At 48.4% G+C, this 19,288-nt stretch overlaps 1 protein-coding gene across 1 annotated transcript; it reads left to right on the top strand.

Annotated features, from left to right (window-relative positions):
- The first annotated feature begins 920 nt into the window (after positions 1-920).
- Positions 921-17,377, top strand: bcl2l11 (BCL2 like 11). The gene is made up of 4 exons (XM_023828105.2): positions 921-1,251; positions 2,920-3,281; positions 7,004-7,137; positions 15,003-17,377. The coding sequence occupies exons 1-4, from the start codon at positions 1,241-1,243 to the stop codon at positions 15,117-15,119; spliced, it is 624 nt and encodes a 207-aa protein (XP_023683873.1). The 5' UTR covers positions 921-1,240; the 3' UTR covers positions 15,120-17,377.
- The last annotated feature ends 1,911 nt before the right edge of the window (positions 17,378-19,288 follow it).

Here is a 19,288-nt window from a genome sequence, read left to right as displayed (position 1 = left end):
GCGGAGATGTTTCCTCCACACACTTCGGGAACAGAAGCTTTTGAGACCACGGTCTAAAGCGAAAAGGACAGATCGATTGTTATTGTACTGGTTCAAATCTATTTCTTGACATTAATATTTCGGTTTCAAGAAAAACGTTTTCCCACAATAGTACACAGTATAAGCCGAAAACCACAAAATACATTTCAATTAGGCTACCTAAATGCAAACTATGTGTCATAGAACTATTTGGGTGAAACATTACTTGTTTTTCAGATATCAAAATATAAATATTGCTCGCTTGTCATGACATGGTGATTACATTTCAATAACACACCTGCAATCGCTTCCCCTCGTGCACATTTATTATATTAAGTTCATCGCGACTTTTCTCAATCAATTATCTAGGCTATCTGTCCATCAAAGGTTTTAACATAAAAATTATATCACTTCGTGATTATGGTTCCCCCGACTGTACCAACAACAACAAAAAAAAAATCACCCGGACAAATAAATAAATGGCCAGATATTTTCGCTTTACCAACGCATTAATAGCCTGAATACTTGATAGAATGGAATACTTGCGTGATGACCGTGGTTTGTTTTCTAAAGCGGAAATATAGCTTGCTTGTCTTTGGAAACTTTGCGATTTATATCGCCAAAACAGGAATGTTGCGCATATTGTTATTTAAGAGCTGGTAGCGTAATCGAGTTTATCAGGCTACTCGGGGATAGGGTCCCCCCAAAAGTAGCCTTCTGATATTGTAATAAGTGGGCAATGGCAGGTCTCTCGCAATAGTTAATGGACTATCGGCGAGCCTGCGATCACATCCATCGCTATGAAAAGGTGCGCGTCGAGGTCCAGCCGGTAGGCGGGTCGTCAGCAGTCACTTCTTCATCTACACTACAGCGCACCAGTTTCGCTCAAATCGTGGCAGAAGGCGAAGTAGGAAGTATCATCTAGTGACCTGCTGCTACACGGGCAGGTTTTTTTTTGTTGTTGGCTTGTCGATCAAAGGGCATCTCTCTTCGCCGGGCACACCAAACCGAAACACGCTTCTTCTAAAACCGTAAAATAACTCTTTGACATTTCGATTCGAAAATAAGAATCGTGGGCTTTCACGAGAACACCTAGCCCACACTTTACGCTTTCTGGCAGACAGAGTCGAGTCGACTCGCACAGCAGCGGCGTTTGCATTATTTTTTTTTTCTTTATTCCGTTTTTTTTTTTTTTTTTCCAAGAAAGTTTTGAAGACGAGAAATGTCCCAAAGGTAAGTGCGAACGCATTGCATGCGCTTGTCGTTTTTATTCATTTGATCACACTTCTGTCAAATAATATCCGTGGGTACATTACACTGTAACTTGTCGACACTGAGCGCTGCCTTGAGTCGGCGGACAGCGTCGTACACAGCTTATACTCACAGTAGACTATCTACTCCGATCGCATTAAAAATATATCCGCATGTGTCTTATATGTCTCGGCAAGCAGTGCCTGCAATCCATCCATATTTATATCTTCATCTAGAATCAGAAGTCTGGGCTGATTTAATTAATACGGGAAATAAAGATTACGAGCTCATCCCGTTTTCTCGTTTCGGTATAAAGCGTAATGCCACGCCAAGCCGGATTGCGGCTTTCGACAAAAAGTGCTGTAGCGTTTTGTAAAACGACTGCATTACTCCTACTAATAGCCTATAGCGAGAAATGTATTATACATTTTTGAAACGGCATTGACTTATTTTTTCCCTCGTAGCAACTTTATTTTTTATTTCGGTAGGATACAATGTTTTCTTTATGGTATTCGAAAGTTAATTGTATTTATTTTCTTGCGTAAATGGCATTCTCCAGAATTATACGGATGTACTGTATCAGAATAGATCTCCGCGATAAGCGCTGATCGTTATGTCGGTTCATTTACGGGCACCGCGGCATGCAGCAGAGTCCTGCCTTTCCAGCGTTCCAACTCCTCCACGTAATAAGTGGCCCCTAGGTGGTGCTAATGTGCAAGAAATATACATAGACCTCTTTTCGCTCATTTGGCCAGTCATCTGTCAATCAGATGCCTCAGCGATTCAGCAGAGTTTTAAAGCTCCGGGAGCTGCGGATAAGTTTTTATAATACAGCAGCGCCGACAAGAAAGCGCCGGGCACGTCGCCTTGCCCCGCGTACGATGATCACTACCTGCCGGACGTTTGCGCATCGTCGTGCATTAATCTTACGGGACTATCTTTGACATTCCGCTTGTATGTAAAACGTAAGTATGAACAGGCGCGGTGGGGTCGGAATTATTTTTAAAAAGTATGAAAATTAAAAAGAAAACTTGTGAGAAAATAATTGGATCACTATTCTGCTGTTTCATTTACAAAAAAACATTAAGTGCAGACAGTTACTTTTATTTTTTCGGGACGTCTGCCGAATTTCTGTTTGCGTTGCTTTTGCTGAATGACAGACTGCCGACAGACCGCTAGACTGGTCGTGCTGTGTTATTTTTGATTTTAACGCGCACCCATTCTTGAGCGCAGTGTTTACAGAAAACGGGAAATATTTATCCCATACTTGGCTCTCGGTGCAGTGCGTGTGTGTGTGACGCAGTTACAACTTGCACCCTCTGCCAGCGTTTGCTTCGCTTTTAGAAACTGCTACAATCAGCAGTTTGCGGTGAACAATGGGAGCTGGGATTGAGTGGGAGGTATATAGTTGCGGCAGCAATATTACGGACGGAGAGTAACGTTACGAGTAGCGCAGTACAGTTCTACATTTTCTTTTTCGTTTCAAACATTTTCCCCTTCCTATGCGATTTTGTTTTTGTTTGATTTTTAGTTTTTGCAATATGAATTAGACTATGCATTTTTAAGCGACTTGACAGTCATATCGGTTAGATAAAACAAACTACATGGGACAAATTCTATTAACGATCCCCTGCTCTGTCTGTTCTGCAGAGGACAAAATCACACGAATGGCTCGACCACCATAACTGAGCAAGGGGAAGGCGGAGAGTCGCAACCCAGTGGCGGAACAGACTCCGATCCAAGCCGGTCCGAGAACCGCCAAGCCGGCGAAGGGGACCAAATGTTGGGAGGGATTGTAACGACAAATAGGGTCCCTGGTCAACTGCAAGCGACCCCGCGATTTAGTACGCTGTCCGCATCGTCAAGCGGATATCATTCACTCGACATTTCCCTTCCAAACTCTCCCTTTATGACTCATAACAAGTCGACACAGACCCCCAGTCCGTCTAGTCAAGTAATTGCCCATGCACAACAGCGAATTTCCCTGGGGCAGCAGAACCTGCGAGATTATGGTAAGCAGTCTCCGGGTCTGGAACTCACGCCGGTTGCGGCGTGAGTGGCTCTGTGTGGTGTGAGATCGGTCGGTCTGGCGGTGCGTTTGAGGACCCCTGTGCTCGGGTTAAGCCGCGCCAGCCTCTGTGTAAAGCCCAAACAGTTATGCAACAACTGTTTGGTAATACAGAGGCACCATCGATATAGTGTCCCCGAAGTTAAGGATTCCCACTGACTGTGGAGCATGGGAGACCGTGCGTGTGAAGCGCAGACAGTCAGCACATCAGTTCTTTCATAATGTTTTGTGTCTTTTCGCACTTCCCGCTTTACGGGCTGAGTTTTAATCGTCTACATTTCAGCAGGCTACCCGCAAAGCCTCCCCTCCTTTACCCAGCGTTGCCCTTTGATATGACCGTACAAAGTCCGACGGCACTGGTCACCGGCTCTGCGTGCGCGTTCGTCTCTCGCCTTTTTTTGTTGTTGAGGAAGTGAACCCACCTCGTTCTGAAACACGCCGCGCGAAAGCTCTTCCATTAACATTAAGGCACCTTGGGACCTGCAGTATGTATAGTGCGCCACACGTCCCAGTCTATCGCCGTAGGCTGACGATCAGCCACCGCCTGTGGGACCTGCTGGAGTGGAACGGTGGTTTCTCTTGAAACAGAGTAAATTATAATCACGTAGGCCTATTTTGGATTTTAACTGGAGTAGATAAAGGAAGTCATGTCCTTTAATAAAACAACAACCAGCATGACAAAGCTAACGAGCGTAAGAAAAAAAACGTCGTTAACAGTACTTAGGTGAGCGCAGCACCGTTAAATGTTCTCTTTAAGTTGTCCTTAATAGTGATGACAAGAAGAAAATGGCTAAGAGATTGTTTACGGCTTAATGGTGACAGAGCGGTTTCTTCAGTTAGCAAGTTTTGTCCGTATGCTGATTCCTGGCTCCCAGTGTCTCAACCTGCGTCTGCTGCCTGTCAAATAAGGGCGAATCTGACGTTCTGGCGGGGATTCGCGGCAGCCGCTCCCGAAGTGTTTCTCTGCAGGCTGTTTACTAAACTCTACTGGAGACAATGTTGAAGCTTAGACTTACTGGCCCAGTTCTCTAGACGTTGACAACCCCCCCCGGAATAGGCGGTAGGAGCGTTTTGGAGCTACAACAGACATTGTAGCTAGTAATAAAAGAATAAAAAATTAATTGTTGCCGGTAAGAATGTAATTTCATATATGTAGAATTCCCATTTGAGATACCTAAAGTGGAATTGTTACCCTCTCGAATGAAATCCACAATGCAGATGAACGGGGAAAGTGACGTAATATCTACTAGTAAGAAGACAATTACAGATGTCTGAAATGCTCATTTGTACTCGTAAGTATTGAATTAGAGATATATGAAATGCCAGTTTGTACTAGTAAAAATTGCAATGCATATATCAAAAATGACCATCCGCTTACTTATTTAATATTAAATCGGCCACTTAAATTTGTTAGAAATTTGAAGATGTACATTTCACTAGGGGAGTTACAGATATCTTCAAACACCACTTTTGATAGTAAGAACAGAAATTAGAAATGACTAGTAAAAATAGGATTCTGGTTATCTAAAATACAATTACAGGTAGGGTAGGGGTGTGTTTAAATGTTACAACGTCTTGTCATAAGTGATGTGGCCCCAAGTGAACAAGCAGAGGATACGCAACAGCGGATGTTTAGCTATTCCCTTATAATGGATCTAATTGAGCCGGCAGATCATCTTGTTTGCATTTATTTGAGCTCAGTGCTGCAAAGGTCACAGTAAGTGATTCAGAGTGGAAGCTTTTTTCTCAGTCAAAATAGAGCCACATGTGTTTTCTTTGTGAGCAGGAGGGTGATATCAGGCTGAGCTTCCTATAGGCTGCCTGCTAGATGAGTGGCACTGATAAGTGACACGCTGGAGACTTTCGGCACACTTCTTTTAATCCTTTAGAAGTACGAGCTGAGGTTGGTGGTGGGGGGGAGGGGGATGTTGTGCATCTCTTATTCAAAAGCAGATCTCAACCCACCAAGTTCCTTGATGCTAGTGCTGAAAGTTTGTTATCAAGGACAGCTTAGATGGGGCATTTGCTGATTAATGGTGTCAAAACTTTGAGGCCCAGTTGAAGCGTCAGAAAACGAGGTAAGAATCTTTCTTTAAAAACCTTCTTCCACTAGCTTAAACATCTATTAGATATAATGACATCATTCTACATTTGAGACTGAGATGAGTTATGTGTTATGTCTTGAACTAAAACATAGATGATGTGAAAACGATAAAAAAAAATGTCATAAATTTTTCACATTTTCAACATAAAGGGCAGTGACAGGGGCTAAGTTTACATATCTGGGCTGTTGGCTTAGGAACCATTTGATAAATATCATTTGGGATGGTCTATCTGTGTAACATTGGCTGTCGGAGTCATTTCAAAATCACAGACTTCCACACGCCTGTTACACAAGCCTTGAGCTGGTGGAGAAGGAATTTTCGATTCAGCTGCTATTGTGATTGACCCGACGCCCTCTGGCTATCGCCACCTCATGCTTGCTGTAGTCTGGCAGTGCCTAACCAAGCCTTTCTCAGAGCATGTGCCCAGGTGTAATGTCAGCCACCATATTCATTTCCTGAACTGCACAGCGTGATTTCGCACCGTGGAAATGGAGGCAATAAAAGCCATTTGCCGCATGAATAGTAAGGCGGCAGAATGTACAGATTCTTGTACATTCTGGGTATGTGGATGAAAAGACCTAACGGCAAATTTGGTTCTCACATGACTCATACTGGTAGATCAGAAGGGCTGCATGTCAGCGAGTCACGCAGGATAACATGCAGCATTAAGCTCCAACCTCAAGAGTTTCTGTGCCTTTCAGATCATTGTAACTCTTTCTAGAAACCGGAGTGTCTTTGGTATGTGAGTACATTTCTGTACTGTACACACAGGTCAAGTAAGGCATCTGTGAGATCAAAGGATTAATTATGCTGATTTCGTCAGTGTGGTCTGTTTGATGGGCTTCTCCTTGTCCAATGTGTCCAATCAGGAATAGCCTTCTTGGGGCAGTGTGCACCAAGCCTGGTCAGAGACTGGGCTTGCACGTTAAACCCTGGCTGTCCGTTTTTGTGGTTATAAATGGGCGATGGGGGAAATGAGGGCTCTGGAAACGCCGTGGGCGGGATTCCTGTCACAGGCTCGTTTAACCTAGTGGGAAACTTTGAAGTAACTCAGGAGCCGTGAATTTGATCAGTAATGTATGAGTTTGAAAACCTTTCTCCACCGTTAGTAATGGCTTCCCAATCCTGAGAAAAATCATTAAAACGTGAAATAATTCAGGGGCAGAAGTAGATTTGGTTGAATCCCAGACTTAGTGTAACATAAGGTATAGTTGCCTTTGGGGCCTTACACTGACATGGGTGCGGGGGCCCTAAAGGGGCCATTTGAGCTATTTTTTTTTTAGCCAGAACAGAAATGAGTGAATTAAAATCAATGGAACATCAAGAATATGCCAATCAAAGCACAGGGTTCTAGCAGTAAAACTTACTAATTAGGGTGGGGGTGGGAATGCCTCCCCCCAAAAATCCATTCCTGATTTAACGGTAGCATGAAAAAGCATAATTGTGACTCTCCTGGGCCTCCCCAGGTGATCTGGAAGCCCCAAGTTGTAGTATGAGCAGCTGCTCCCCGCAGGTGAGGTCCAGCCGTCTGATGTTTCTGCGTGCATTTCGTTTGTCCCAGACACGCGACGAGCCCCTGTCCCCTTCTTTAGAACGCGGACGCTGTCGATGCTGCCGGACATGCGGCCAGAGATGCTGGTCGCACGAGAGCTGCGGCGCATCGGTGACAAGTTCAATGATATCTACATAAATGGGGTGAGTATCCTACTCTGTCCTCACTGTCCTCTTCGGCCAACTGCTATGGGCCAAGGGGCAACACTGACTCCTTACCCTGGGGACAACAAGAACAAAGAGTCACCCCTAAGATCCAGATCTTCCTGGCTCCATGTTAGAATGGGGGAAGTGGAGCAACAGGAAATAGTATGAAAAACATACTGGAAGAAAGTCAACCCTGGACAGGTTTGGACATGTTGGACATGTTACGTTTTTGTGGAGGATTCTACGGCATTCATTGGCCTTGCGTGATATTTTTCAGCCATTTCTCAATATTTTGGAACGATGGATTTTCTATTTATTTAGCAGAAGAGAAAAGTCTGCGATTAAAATCAAGTGTTTCCTTTAGGAGAGGCAGAGAAGGGCAGTCAGATTCTGTAGTGCGATGGAAGGCGTCAGGGGCTGTTTGCGGTTCCTTCAGTCCTTATGATTGCATCACCCTAAAAGAACAAAGAAAAGCTGAATCTAGGTGAAATATAAAGGGCCGAGAAAATGCAGTAGGCGCCTTGTCCTGTGGAGCACATGGTGTTTCGGGTTTTGGTCACATTTGCGTCTTTTTCTGCACTTAAATATACAATTTAATTTATGTCCGTGCGGCTCGTAATTCATCACTGCCAGCTTGATTAAATTCTGGCACTGAAGCCTAAATGGGGAAAGAGGCCTTAGCTGAAATATCCTGGCATCATGAGTCATGCCACTGTCATCAAACCAAAACACGTCTTATTTATGGCCAAGTCTAAACGAGGATTCTCATTTTTATGATCATACATTATTAGCCTGGCCTATTTTTAAGGGCTGTTGGTGTCTCGTAGCTAAAGAGCAACATGCTAACATTATCGAAAACCTCAGGCGAGTGCTTGAAAGTTGGTCGGATGAATGGTTCTACCAAATTTTTTTAATCCCAGAACTGCATATTGCAAGTATAAGCAAGCAGATCAATTAGGAAAGCAACACAGCGTCGGTAATTGGGACAGGAAATTCTGAAACGCGCGCACTCAGAACGAGAAACAGCATTTCTCACGTTGTTTGGAAGCTGGCGTCGAAGCCACATAGCCGTGAAGCGGTTCACCGGTTGCGTCATTCATGCCTACTCGTTCATGACCCGATGTACACACTCCGTTCATCCTTCCCTTCCTCTCTCTCCTCTCAGGGGTTAAGTCCCTTAAACAGATTTTTTTTTTTTATGTGTGGCATAACAACAATATGCTATAAAACATTTATTACCATCTGTCCGAAAGCTGTCCTTACCTTCACGCTTTAGCCTGTTAGCTTCAAAGCTCCCAAATTGAGAACAGAACCAATAAAATGAATGAAATATATAAATAAAACAAACAATTTATCCAGGTTTTCACGCGGCCTGAGAGTGAAGGTTAGACCCTTCTAATAATGTTCCTAAAATATTGTGATTTTTGACCCCCAAAGTGTGCAGCTGTACCATATTACTTGACTGCATGTAGCTGTTTTGTGGCTTTTTTTAAAAAAAAAATATATGATCTGAATTGACTGTAGGAATTGAGTGTAGGAAAGCTGATGAGTCAGTCCGTATCGCCGGAGTGTGACTTTTTCGCTCAGTGAAACCTGCAATTTTATTGCTGGGTTGAGTAATGTCAGTCAGCTTAATCTGCGCCGATGAGCCAGCGCTCTGACATTGATCTGTGCGCCGTGGAGACGGAGTGACCTCTCTGTGGACGCTCTTCCTGGCACGTGTCCAGCTCTGTTATTGTGCTGTTCCAGTCTACTGGCCGAGCCCGGCCGGTGAGGACGCCTTTGGGCACGAAGGCCCAGGCAGGACCTCGGTGTCAGCGTGACGTATATTGGATGAAGGTGGCATGTCTGGAACGTCCGAATATAGCCCAGGCTGACCTATTTTTTGAGGTCACCGGGCTCAGCATGGAAAAATATTGCAATGACAGATCTTGAGGACATCAAAGAGCAGCTCAGGTTCAGCCCAAGATATGTGTGTGTCTGGGCGCATCTGAGGTCTTCACGTAGTTAAGGTTCTCAGTCGCGTGGTTCTTCATGCGAAGCACGCTCAGGGCATTTCAGCCGGGGGTGGCGCCATTGTATGATTAGATTGCCCCGTCGGCCGCCTCCCAGTTCTTCAGGTTTTGGGTCGAAGGGGTGTTCTGAGAACAATAATAAAAAAAAAAAGCAGAAGTTGATTCGCTGGGCGTTCCACATCGCCGTGCCGACCTGAGGCAGCAGCCGCCAATCCCTGTAAAGGACACACCCACCTGAGGGCCGTCCCATGAGAGGCACCCAGGCCGGGGACATGCAAATACCACACGCAGAACAGCTTGTAAATAAGAGCTACGTGAGTGAACCAGGTTCCCCACTAACTCAGCAGAAAGAATACTGTGCCAACAATGCAAAGGTCATGAGTTAAAATCCCAGCGAGCTCACATAAATGGTGACCCTTCTCTCTGTAAGTCACTTCGGACAAAAATGTCAGATAAATGTTTCTGTTTTTTACTCACAGGTGTCTTGCACACTGATGCAATGGCTCAGCTTTTTCTAAGGTCAATAATGACTGATAATAACTTTTATCACCATTATCTTGTAATGCCTTGAATATCCATTTAATAGGAGTATTATCTTTTCTTTTGTTTCATTTTCTATACATTTTCTGCTCTCCCTTGTTTGACCATACACCTACAATGGCTGCAATAACAGTTAAAATATTTTCTTTTCCCTAGTAGCTGTTTTCTGAGTCTCCTTTCTTCCTCTTTTTTCAGTCTGGACTTTCCTCTCTCGCTCTTTCTGTCTCATTTCATCCACCGTAGTAAACACACGCTTACTTCCGTGGGCTGGCGGGCTTTGAAGCAGCACCTTAGGGTGCACATGCGGGTAACTCCCCCCCCCACCCCCCCCCCACCAGCTGGCATCCTCGTCCCTCCCCGCCCCTTTAAAGCGGCGTGGGGAGGGGGGAGGAGGGGGGATAGTTGCGGACGTGCTTTTTTCAGTAACGGGCAGTTCCAGGCAGGAAAGCGAGTGAAACATCGGGCAGCAGACGTGTGCAGACGAGCCCACGGGACGGAGAGGCGCTGAGCAGCGCGACCTGTGGGAGGCGATCTTCAGTGGGGGGGGGGCCCGTCCCCTCGTGTCACACCCTGGGTTGGTACTGTTCTTCCATCCCATCTCAGAGGCCTGCAGGAGAGGGTTAGACTAGACTGCTCTCTGACCCATTTGAGACCCCTTGCCTGACCATGGCGAAATCATAATTGGGGGGGGGTTATGCCGCGACTGAGCGGAAGTGCGTCTCCCGGGAGAGATGGGGGGGGGGCAGCCCTCCAGCACCAGCCGGCTGCTTCAAGGTGTGTTTTTCATTGTGGTTTTTGGGTGGGGCCGCTCTCACGTGCCCCACACGCTCTCTCCCGGCAAGTCAGGTGACGCGTGAAAAAAAGAGGAATCGCTCCCGGAAAGGAATGGTGCCGACGTCACGTCGTGCTGAGAGCGGCAGACTAGTGAAATCAGAGGAGTGTGACTGAGAGGCGATTGGCGCTGGATCAGGAAAAAAAGGAAGGGATGTTTTGCTTGTCCGTCATCCACTCAGGGCAGCTGACCTCCAGCCGCCAAACGCCGGCGTCGAGGGGGGGGGCAGCTGTCTGTGTCACGAACGAGGTCACTGGGTTTGGGAGCCCCGCCCTGCAGTAAACTATAATCTCACACACAACTACTTCCTGTCTCCTCTCTACTTGTTTTTTACCCCCCAACCAGAGACAGAAACTGTGAATCAGTCTTTGTTGGTGGGGGCCAGGAGGTCTCCTGCCCCTAGAGGCATATGCCCCCCCCCCCAACCATTACTGGGTAACAGGCCACTTTTTTAGTACCTCAGTGTGCACCCCACCCCCAAAACCGATGCAGCAAAACAGACGTATCATCACAGGGTCACCTCTCATTTGCCATTAACCCTGCCTGTCTGCCTGACCCTAGGGGCCCCCGCTCCGCCCAGGGGGACAGAAACGGGGGGGGGGCGGGATGGGTGTGAAATGGCGCCATCGCAGGGACCCTGGCGGGGTGCAGAACTGCCAATGGGAAGCAGATGTCCGCCCTTGGGAACAGACGCTGCCCCCCCAGGAGCTGCCGGGGCTGGTGGCCGTGGGCCCAGCCAGGCTCAGAGCTCCCTGCATCAGCCGCACGGCTCTGTCTGCTTCTGCGACGCCATCGCATGTTTTACTGCTGCCCGACAGCCCGCTTGGGGTCCGTGTCGCAATATGCCGTGTGGACAGCGTTGCATGTGAATATCTGAGGTGCCCTCGGTCCGGGATGCGTTTTTCCTATTTATACTTAAATCTAATTATAGATTTTATAGCTATTTTATTTGTCCTGTATTTACAGTCTTCCTTTTCCACAGTGTCCTGGCCTCGGTTACGGCTGTAGCTCGCATGCGGTGCTGTGGATTATCCGGTGGACGTACCAAGCTTTTGGCCGGCGTTTTGGTCGTCTAGTCAGTGTGAAATGGTTTTCTCCGCAAATGCCAGCGTTAAGTGTTTTAACATCCAGACGGCTGAGATTTGACCCCTGTGAGCTCCAAGATGTGGCTTTTGTTTTGGATTTGCTGGACTTCCCTCGCCGAATGGAGGCCGGTGAAGGCCGCTTTCCCCGCTGGCCGTACTTAACCGTCTTTACTGTCAGAACAATCACTTTGAGTTGCAGAGAAAATAGCCGTCTTTTGAAGACTTTTCCCTGAATGTCAATAACAGGCACGTACACACAAATCACGCCTAATTAACAGGACAGTTCCCCTGTCATTTTGAGTTACATGAAATGCCCATAATGCAGTTCTGCATAGGTAGCAAGCCTGTTTTTGTTTTGGTGTTCACGTTGGGACTTTTGATTGGATGAGGGTCGCGTTTAACACTTAACCTGTGAGGTCACGCAGAGAGCATGAAGAGGACAGCAGATAGACCCCCCCAGCCCAGTGCCCATCCACGTGCACCCCTCTCATTTGGGGTTACATAGCCCAGACAGCTCAGGGGGCTGGGGGGGAGCTGGAAAGGAGGAACCTACTGGAGTATAGCCTGGTAGCTGATTTTTTACCTGGGGGGGGGGGGTTTCAGTGAGATGGAAACCGCAAAGTCGTCCGCCACCGACCCACTCCTGATTGGCCGTGGCTGGAGGGTGTTGGGGGAGGGGCATCACATTCCCCCCCTCCCCCGACTGACAGAGGCGGCAGGAGCAGCTGCCTCGCAGCCCGTCGGCGGGGGCTGGGCCAGCTGTCCCCCCTGGGAGGTGCCCTGGCCCCCCCCACTGCCGGGCACACAATGAAGGACTGGCAGCAACTCTCTGCTCTGAAAACACGCATCCTGGTTCCTCTGTTCTCTGTGCCCCCCAGAGAGAGTTCAGCAAAACATGCTTTTTTCAATCAGTGACGCTGTCCTGGGCTTCGGAGAGCTGGGTGCAGCGTGCAGACTACATCGCTTCATCACCTGTTTATTTACCGCAGAGAGCCCCCTTCCCCTGGGGTGACCCCCCAGAATAACACACGCACAGATCACAGGGTCCCAAGCGTAGTCCAGGAGATAAGAATGTGGGACCTGAACTGCTCGTCTGAAACCAGGAGACGAGGGAATCACAGAGTGTCTGTGAACGTCTGTGAATGCAAGCTGGTCTGTTTTTGCTTTGTTGTGTCGCTGTCGTCGTCGTCGTCCCCGGCCAGAGGGAAGGGGTAAGGCTTATCTCGGTGGCTGGTGCCAGGGATCCGCATTCCGGGCACACCTTCACTCTCTTCAGGAAGTCTGTAAACAGCTCAGTGCCGAGTGGATGAGACCATTTGTAGCTGTTCAGGTTCTTCGCTCAAGGATACAAGTTTCCCTTCCTGGAACGTCTGTCGTCCAGGTCTGGTAAACACAGTCGAGGGTCTAAGTACTGACTGAGCGACACCTCTGACACAAGGAGAACAGGGCCGGGCCGTTTCAGAGTGGCTCATTCTGCCCCCCCCCCCCGCGCCTCTCCCCGCTGTCTCGACTCCCCCTCAGTTCCACTTCCTCATCCGTAGGTCTGTCATTGTGTTGGGGGGCAAGAACAATGGCTGCTCTCAGGGGCCTCGCTGTTTGGCCTCTGATGGAGGCAGAAAGGTCCGACGCCCATCGGTGGCGAAAAGGGGCTGGGCGCTGGCCACCCATGTGACCTGGAGGAGACGTGTGATTGGAGGAAGCCCCGGTCGTCGTTCGATCCCACGCTGCTCCCGCTCACGTGGGTTACTCGACCTCAGTTACTCATGCAGTTTCAGACAGACCACCTGTTAGTCCGGCCCCCCAAATTGGAATATCAGCCCAAAGCAACTACCACTGGGAACACCTGGAGAATGGGGGGGGGAAATAGGCCTTAGCTTCCGACATTTGTTCTCAGGACGGGCCCACAGCATGGACGGCTCTGGGCCAATGGCCGATGAGTCAGGCTGCGGGGGGGGGGGGCATGGCAGCCCCTTGGCGGCACCTTCCTGTCTACCTCCAGTGCCCCAGACGCTGCTTCACAAAGGCGCTGAAAAACTCGGCCGAGTATTTTTCCAGCCGGAGAATTTTATTTGTGTTCGATCTAAAGCTGAGCGGCTCCTTTGATGGGTGGCCGACTCCGGCGATTCATTAATGGAAGTTTATATATAAATCAGCAGGTTTTGCTTTAAACGGCTGGCCTTTGGCTTGAAATGCTCACCCTAACAGTGGGCCAAAGAAACAGGATGCAGTTTACGGTTATTAAAGTGCCTTTTATTAACATATCGCTTCCTCTCGGAGATCGAAAACCCTGTCTATTGTTTGAAGCAATTAGCACGCCAGGTTACCGGGTTCCTAGCGATGCCTATTGAATAGGCTGTTATTTTAAAAGCTTTTAGGGGGATTTTTCTGATGTGTGTCAGCCACAAACCAGGAGATTAATGGTAGATGTCCTGAAATCGATGCTTCAGAGAAAATGGAGTGTGTCCGACAGTAAAAATATCAATTGAGATCCAGATGGGTACGTCAGGTTCTCGGTACAGCCTGAGCTGCTGTCGATGGGTAACTGCAGGGTTTGTGGGGGGGGCACAGTTTTCCCACGTTGTGATAGCTGTGAGTTAAGGTTTACTCATGGCGCTGTGTCAGAACTTGCCCCCCACCCCCCAGTCCTGCCTCCCTCCAGAAGAGGCACCAAGGTGACGATTGGCTCTCTTCTCTGGCTTCCAAGAATCACTGTAATGAAGCAGTGATGAGAGTGACTCATGCTGGTCTTCCCGTAAATCTTCGGCGTCTTTGGGGAGACCTTGAATTCAGCAGGGGTGGGGGTGTGAACCTAATTATCCCCCTAATTATCCCCAAGCCCCACATCATTATACCTGTCGACACCCCCCCAGGCCAGTGATTATATCATTTGAGGCCTTTTCTGGTAGCAACATTTTCTTTCTTATTTTGGTATTATAACAGTGTGATAACACATTTCTTTCTCTTCCTTGAAGCATGTTATTCAAATGGCAGCACCCACAGCAGCCTCTAACCTCTAATCCCGCCTCCTCTCTCACAGAGTGCAGCACCCGCAGCAGCCTCTAACCTCTAATCCCGCCTCCTCTCTCACAGAGTGCAGCAGCCTCTAACCTCTAATCCCGCCTCCTCTCTCACAGAGTGCAGCACCCGCAGCAGCCGCTAACCTCTAATCCCGTCTCCTCTCTCACAGAATGCAGCACCCGCAGCAGCCGCTAACCTCTAATCCCGTCTCCTCTCACAGAATGCAGCACCCGCAGCAGCCGCTAACCTCTAACCCCGCCGCCTCTCACAGAGTACAGCACCTGCAGCAGCCTCTAACCCCGCTGCCTCTCACAGAGTGCAGCATCCACAGCAGCCTCTAACTCCGCCTCCTCTCTCTTCTTGCTTTCACAGAGGGCCGGGGACGGGAACCTCTGGGCAGCCCCTCGGCGAATCCAACACATGCATGTCTTCGTCCTGTGGATTGCCAATCTGCTGGAACGGCTGCTACAGTTCCTGAGGCAAAGATGATTGGAGGATTGCTGACTGCCTCCCCACTTACCCACCCAGAACCCAGCAGACACGTAGCATTCCTGTACTCTGTAAATACGTAAATACGAAGATCCATTTTTGAGGAGGACACCTGAATTTCTTCCTATTATGCTTCGTCGTTACCTGGACTGAGTCCGTTTTTTCTTGGAGACCAAGGACAATTGTACTATTTCAAACTGCTTGGATGGATGCAGCTGTAGGAATACTTTTATACAGCAAAGGAGGCCCACCTCTCTGGCCTGACAGCTCTGCCAGGACAGGAAACTGTCACCAAGGAAACCAGGGCTGCTGTTGGACTGAGGGCTTTCCCTGGGATATGGCAACCCCCCCCCGGCCTTTTCTGTAAATAAGCCTCCGTTTTGTTAAAGGCCTCTCCTCTGTTCCCACTATCTTTCCAGCGTCGCCTTCCTTCATTTCTTTCCTTCCATCTATTTATTTTTTGTTTTGTATTTAATGTTCTCGTTTATGTACTCTAAATGTGTTTTTTTTCTTTTGTTTAAAGTGGTATCTATCAGTAAGTCAATCAATCAGCCATCTACAAATACTGTTTTGCTGCCCAGAATCAAACCAATCCTTGCCGTCGCGATAAGTCCGACATTTTCGTACATGGAGATTACCATACACATCTCTGCCAGGCTGTGTCCTATTCACACAAAGACATTAATGTAGGATCCCAGTCGCATGCAAAAATTTAACCTCGTGGTCGTTATTGACCTGGTCGTCCCTGAGACTGTTCTGGTTCCAAGTGCCTCGGTTCCCAGTCCAACGTGCAGAAGGTACTTAGAAGATGGAGCCAAGACCTTCTACTCAGCTCAGGGGCTACATTTCACGTTTTAGATGCTGCTCCAGGGTACACATCCACAAATCCACCATCTACCTCTGAATAAGTCAGATCTGTCACTTTGGTTTTCAAGAGATGCTCAGTGTTTTGTTGTTGTTTTTAATATTTCTCCCTCCATGAGAAAACCGTGCAAAAGTGTGCGTTTACCCCTTGATGTGGTGGATGACGGCTGTTCTAAGAACAGGCTTGCCCTTCAGAGGGAAGTCTCACCCATCCCTGTGCGTGCCGCAGTACCTGGGTGCGGAGTACAGATGCCCCAGGCGTGGTAAAATCACTCAGACATCGACTGGATGGCATGTGAATCCTCTTCAGTATAACAGTGTTACATTTCGGTGTTGATAATTAATTACAATAACGGGAGGAATTAGTGTGAAGTTAAGTCTGCGGCTCGCGCCCCCACGCCATGCCGAGATCCGGTCCAGCCCTCTGTTTTGGAGTATCGTGATATGCGGCTAGCTAATGCTTCTTCCCTGTTACCGTGGTTACCCTGCGGATCCTCCCGTTCAGATTAAAGGTTTACTGGCAGATTGTTAGCTGTTACTTGCAGATATGGTTGTCAGCATGGTTTTAATGTGGTTTTAATATGGTTTTGTTGATGAATTTTAACATTAGCAGATGACTGTAACAATCGTGCGACCCAGGCTCATCGCTCCGAATGACAACCATGGGCACCTAAGACCCATCCGTCTGACCGTCAAGGAATCTTCTCAGGTTTTAGGAGTGACCCCCAGCAACACACTAATGGGGGCACCTTCCAAAGACACATACAAAGTATTAGCTAGCTGGGAAACTGCCGATGCCTCTAGTCTATCAGGCCTCGTGGCATCGCTGTGATATTGGGACCCGCTTACTTTTAAGGAGCGCAGCAGGGCTTGGGACACTGGTCCCTCCTCTCGGGTTTCCGAAATGTGCTTATAATCTTGTGATTGATGGAAACAGAAAGAAATAATGCAGCGGCATTTTGCTGCCTCAAATACACATTTCTAATGGGCATCTTATGGAAAAAATCACAGACAGCCGTTGGATTGGGGCCAATTTCATGGCACCTCATCTCTTATGACAGGCAGGCCATCACATTGGTTTGTATGGTAATATGTTATCGAAGGGTAAGACATCGATTACCTCATGCCGACGTGCCCCCCCCCCCCCCCCAGCTTGGCGGCGAGCAGGACCACAACACACACGCAGGCCCAGGACACACACGCATTGATTACTGCTCAATAGCAAAATGCTGATGTTATACCACTTTACAGGACCCAGTACAACTGTAGCAAGAACTTTTTTATCATGTTTTTTATTTTGCACTGAAACTAAAGTAAGAATAGTGCAATACTGCTGTAAATACCTGCATTTGATTTTGTATGTTCTACTAAAAATAAAATCTAAAGAAACTAAAGCAGTTGTCTTGTATTACCTGAGAGAACTTGAGATTACAGGCAGGATCTGAGCTGTGGTGTGTTTTTCCGGTAAAAACTGATGAATCATTGCCAATAACAATAATAAAATTAGTTTTAGACCCTCCCTCTAATAAATATCCATGAAGTGGCTGAGCCAAGGAACTGGCTGGGGTAGTGCATTCGTCTGCACGGTGTCAGCGTCTAAGCTCAGGACCGGCCGGGGTAGTGCATTCGTCTGCACGGTGTCAGCGTCTAAGCTCAGGACCGGCCGGGGTAGTGCATTCGTCTGCACGGTGTCAGCGTCTAAGCTCAGGACCGGCCGGGGTAGTGCATTCGTCTGCACGGTGTCAGCGTCTAAGCTCAGGACCGGCCGGGGTAGTGCATTCGTCTGCACGGTGTCAGCGTCTAAGCTCAGGACCGGCCGGGGTAGTGCATTCGTCTGCACGGTGTCAGCGTCTAAGCTCAGGACCGGCCGGGGTAGTGCATTCGTCTGCACGGTGTCAGCGTCTAAGCTCAGGACCGGCCGGGGTAGTGCATTCGTCTGCACGGTGTCAGCGTCTAAGCTCAGGACCGGCCGGGGTAGTGCATTCGTCTGCACGGTGTCAGCGTCTAAGCTCAGGACCGGCCGGGGTAGTGCATTCGTCTGCACGGTGTCAGCGTCTAAGCTCAGGACCGGCCGGGGTAGTGCATTCGTCTGCACGGTGTCAGCGTCTAAGCTCAGGACCGGCCGGGGTAGTGCATTCGTCTGCACGGTGTCAGCGTCTAAGCTCAGGACCGGCCGGGGTAGTGCATTCGTCTGCACGGTGTCAGCGTCTAAGCTCAGGACCGGCCGGGGTAGTGCATTCGTCTGCACGGTGTCAGCGTCTAAGCTCAGGACCGGCCGGGGTAGTGCATTCGTCTGCACGGTGTCAGTGTCTAAGCTTTGGACTGGCCGGTCTTCGCCAGCAATGGTGCATCCCCGTTGCAAATATTCCGTCCTTTCATCAGCTTGTGCGAGCCCGTGTGGAGCATGTGAAATCCGGGGCATTCCAGACCTGGGTGCAAACATCACCAGATTATGACATATTACTCATCGCTCCGGTCTCTGCTCGCTGCTTATCAAGGTGACCTGGCAGATGTACGAGTACACGCTGCTGTTTTTCTCTGCCGGTGCAGGGTAAATTCCAGAACACATGAGGTTTGAACACTCTGGTGCCTTCTGGACTCTGCTGAAGGTATTTTCGCTTTTCCTTTCATTAGTTTTACTCAAAAACTAACACAACGGGAGGCGCTCGTACGCATGATAACTGCAGGCGTTCACGTGGACAGCACAGCTGCACTGAATCTCTATCCCGTTCTGGCCCCGATAAACAGTTAACTAGTTCCTGAAAATCAACCATGACAGGATTTACAGGCTTCAGTTCCAACTACACTAACATCTAACCATACATGTAACCAAAAATTATGACACAGGATGAGTGTGTGTGTATCCCCCCCCCTCCCCAGCCCTCGGACAGTGATGACTACAGACAGGGTGACGGGACGGCAGCTCTGCCTTCCGACATGCCAGCACCTCCTTCACCCCCCTTCTGCCTCAGTAATAACGCCCCCCTGGCCCCCTCTGCATCGTCCAAGCAGCATGCGTTACGAGGCACAAAGCCAACTGATCCAAACCACGGGAAAGAAAAAAAAAACAGTAAATAAATCATTTGAAGTCCACAAGCCATGACGTTACCCCTGCCGAGAATAGACATGTGAAGGAGATAAGCTAAATATTCAACATGATTTCAGATTGTGTACAGTGTCCTCTGTGGCATTCATTAACCTCTTTCTTAGCCCCTTTGCTAACTCCGTCAACAGTGCCTTCATTGGCTTCTTTGTTAGCCCCTTCGCTAGCTCCTTCGTTAGCTTCTTTGTTAGCCCCTTCGCTA

The sequence above is a fragment of the Paramormyrops kingsleyae genome, chromosome 3 (genome assembly GCF_048594095.1).
Source record: "Paramormyrops kingsleyae isolate MSU_618 chromosome 3, PKINGS_0.4, whole genome shotgun sequence".
Lineage (NCBI taxonomy): Eukaryota > Metazoa > Chordata > Actinopteri > Osteoglossiformes > Mormyridae > Paramormyrops > Paramormyrops kingsleyae.
Note: the sequence above shows the minus strand (reverse complement) of the source record. Positions and strands in the feature narration are given on the sequence as shown.

Coding starts and splice junctions, on each gene's coding strand:
- bcl2l11 (XM_023828105.2), top strand. Junction 3,282..7,003: donor GCAGAACCTGCGAGATTATG/GTAAGCAGTCTC, acceptor CGTTTGTCCCAG/ACACGCGACGAGCCCCTGTC. Junction 7,138..15,002: donor ATGATATCTACATAAATGGG/GTGAGTATCCTA, acceptor TTGCTTTCACAG/AGGGCCGGGGACGGGAACCT.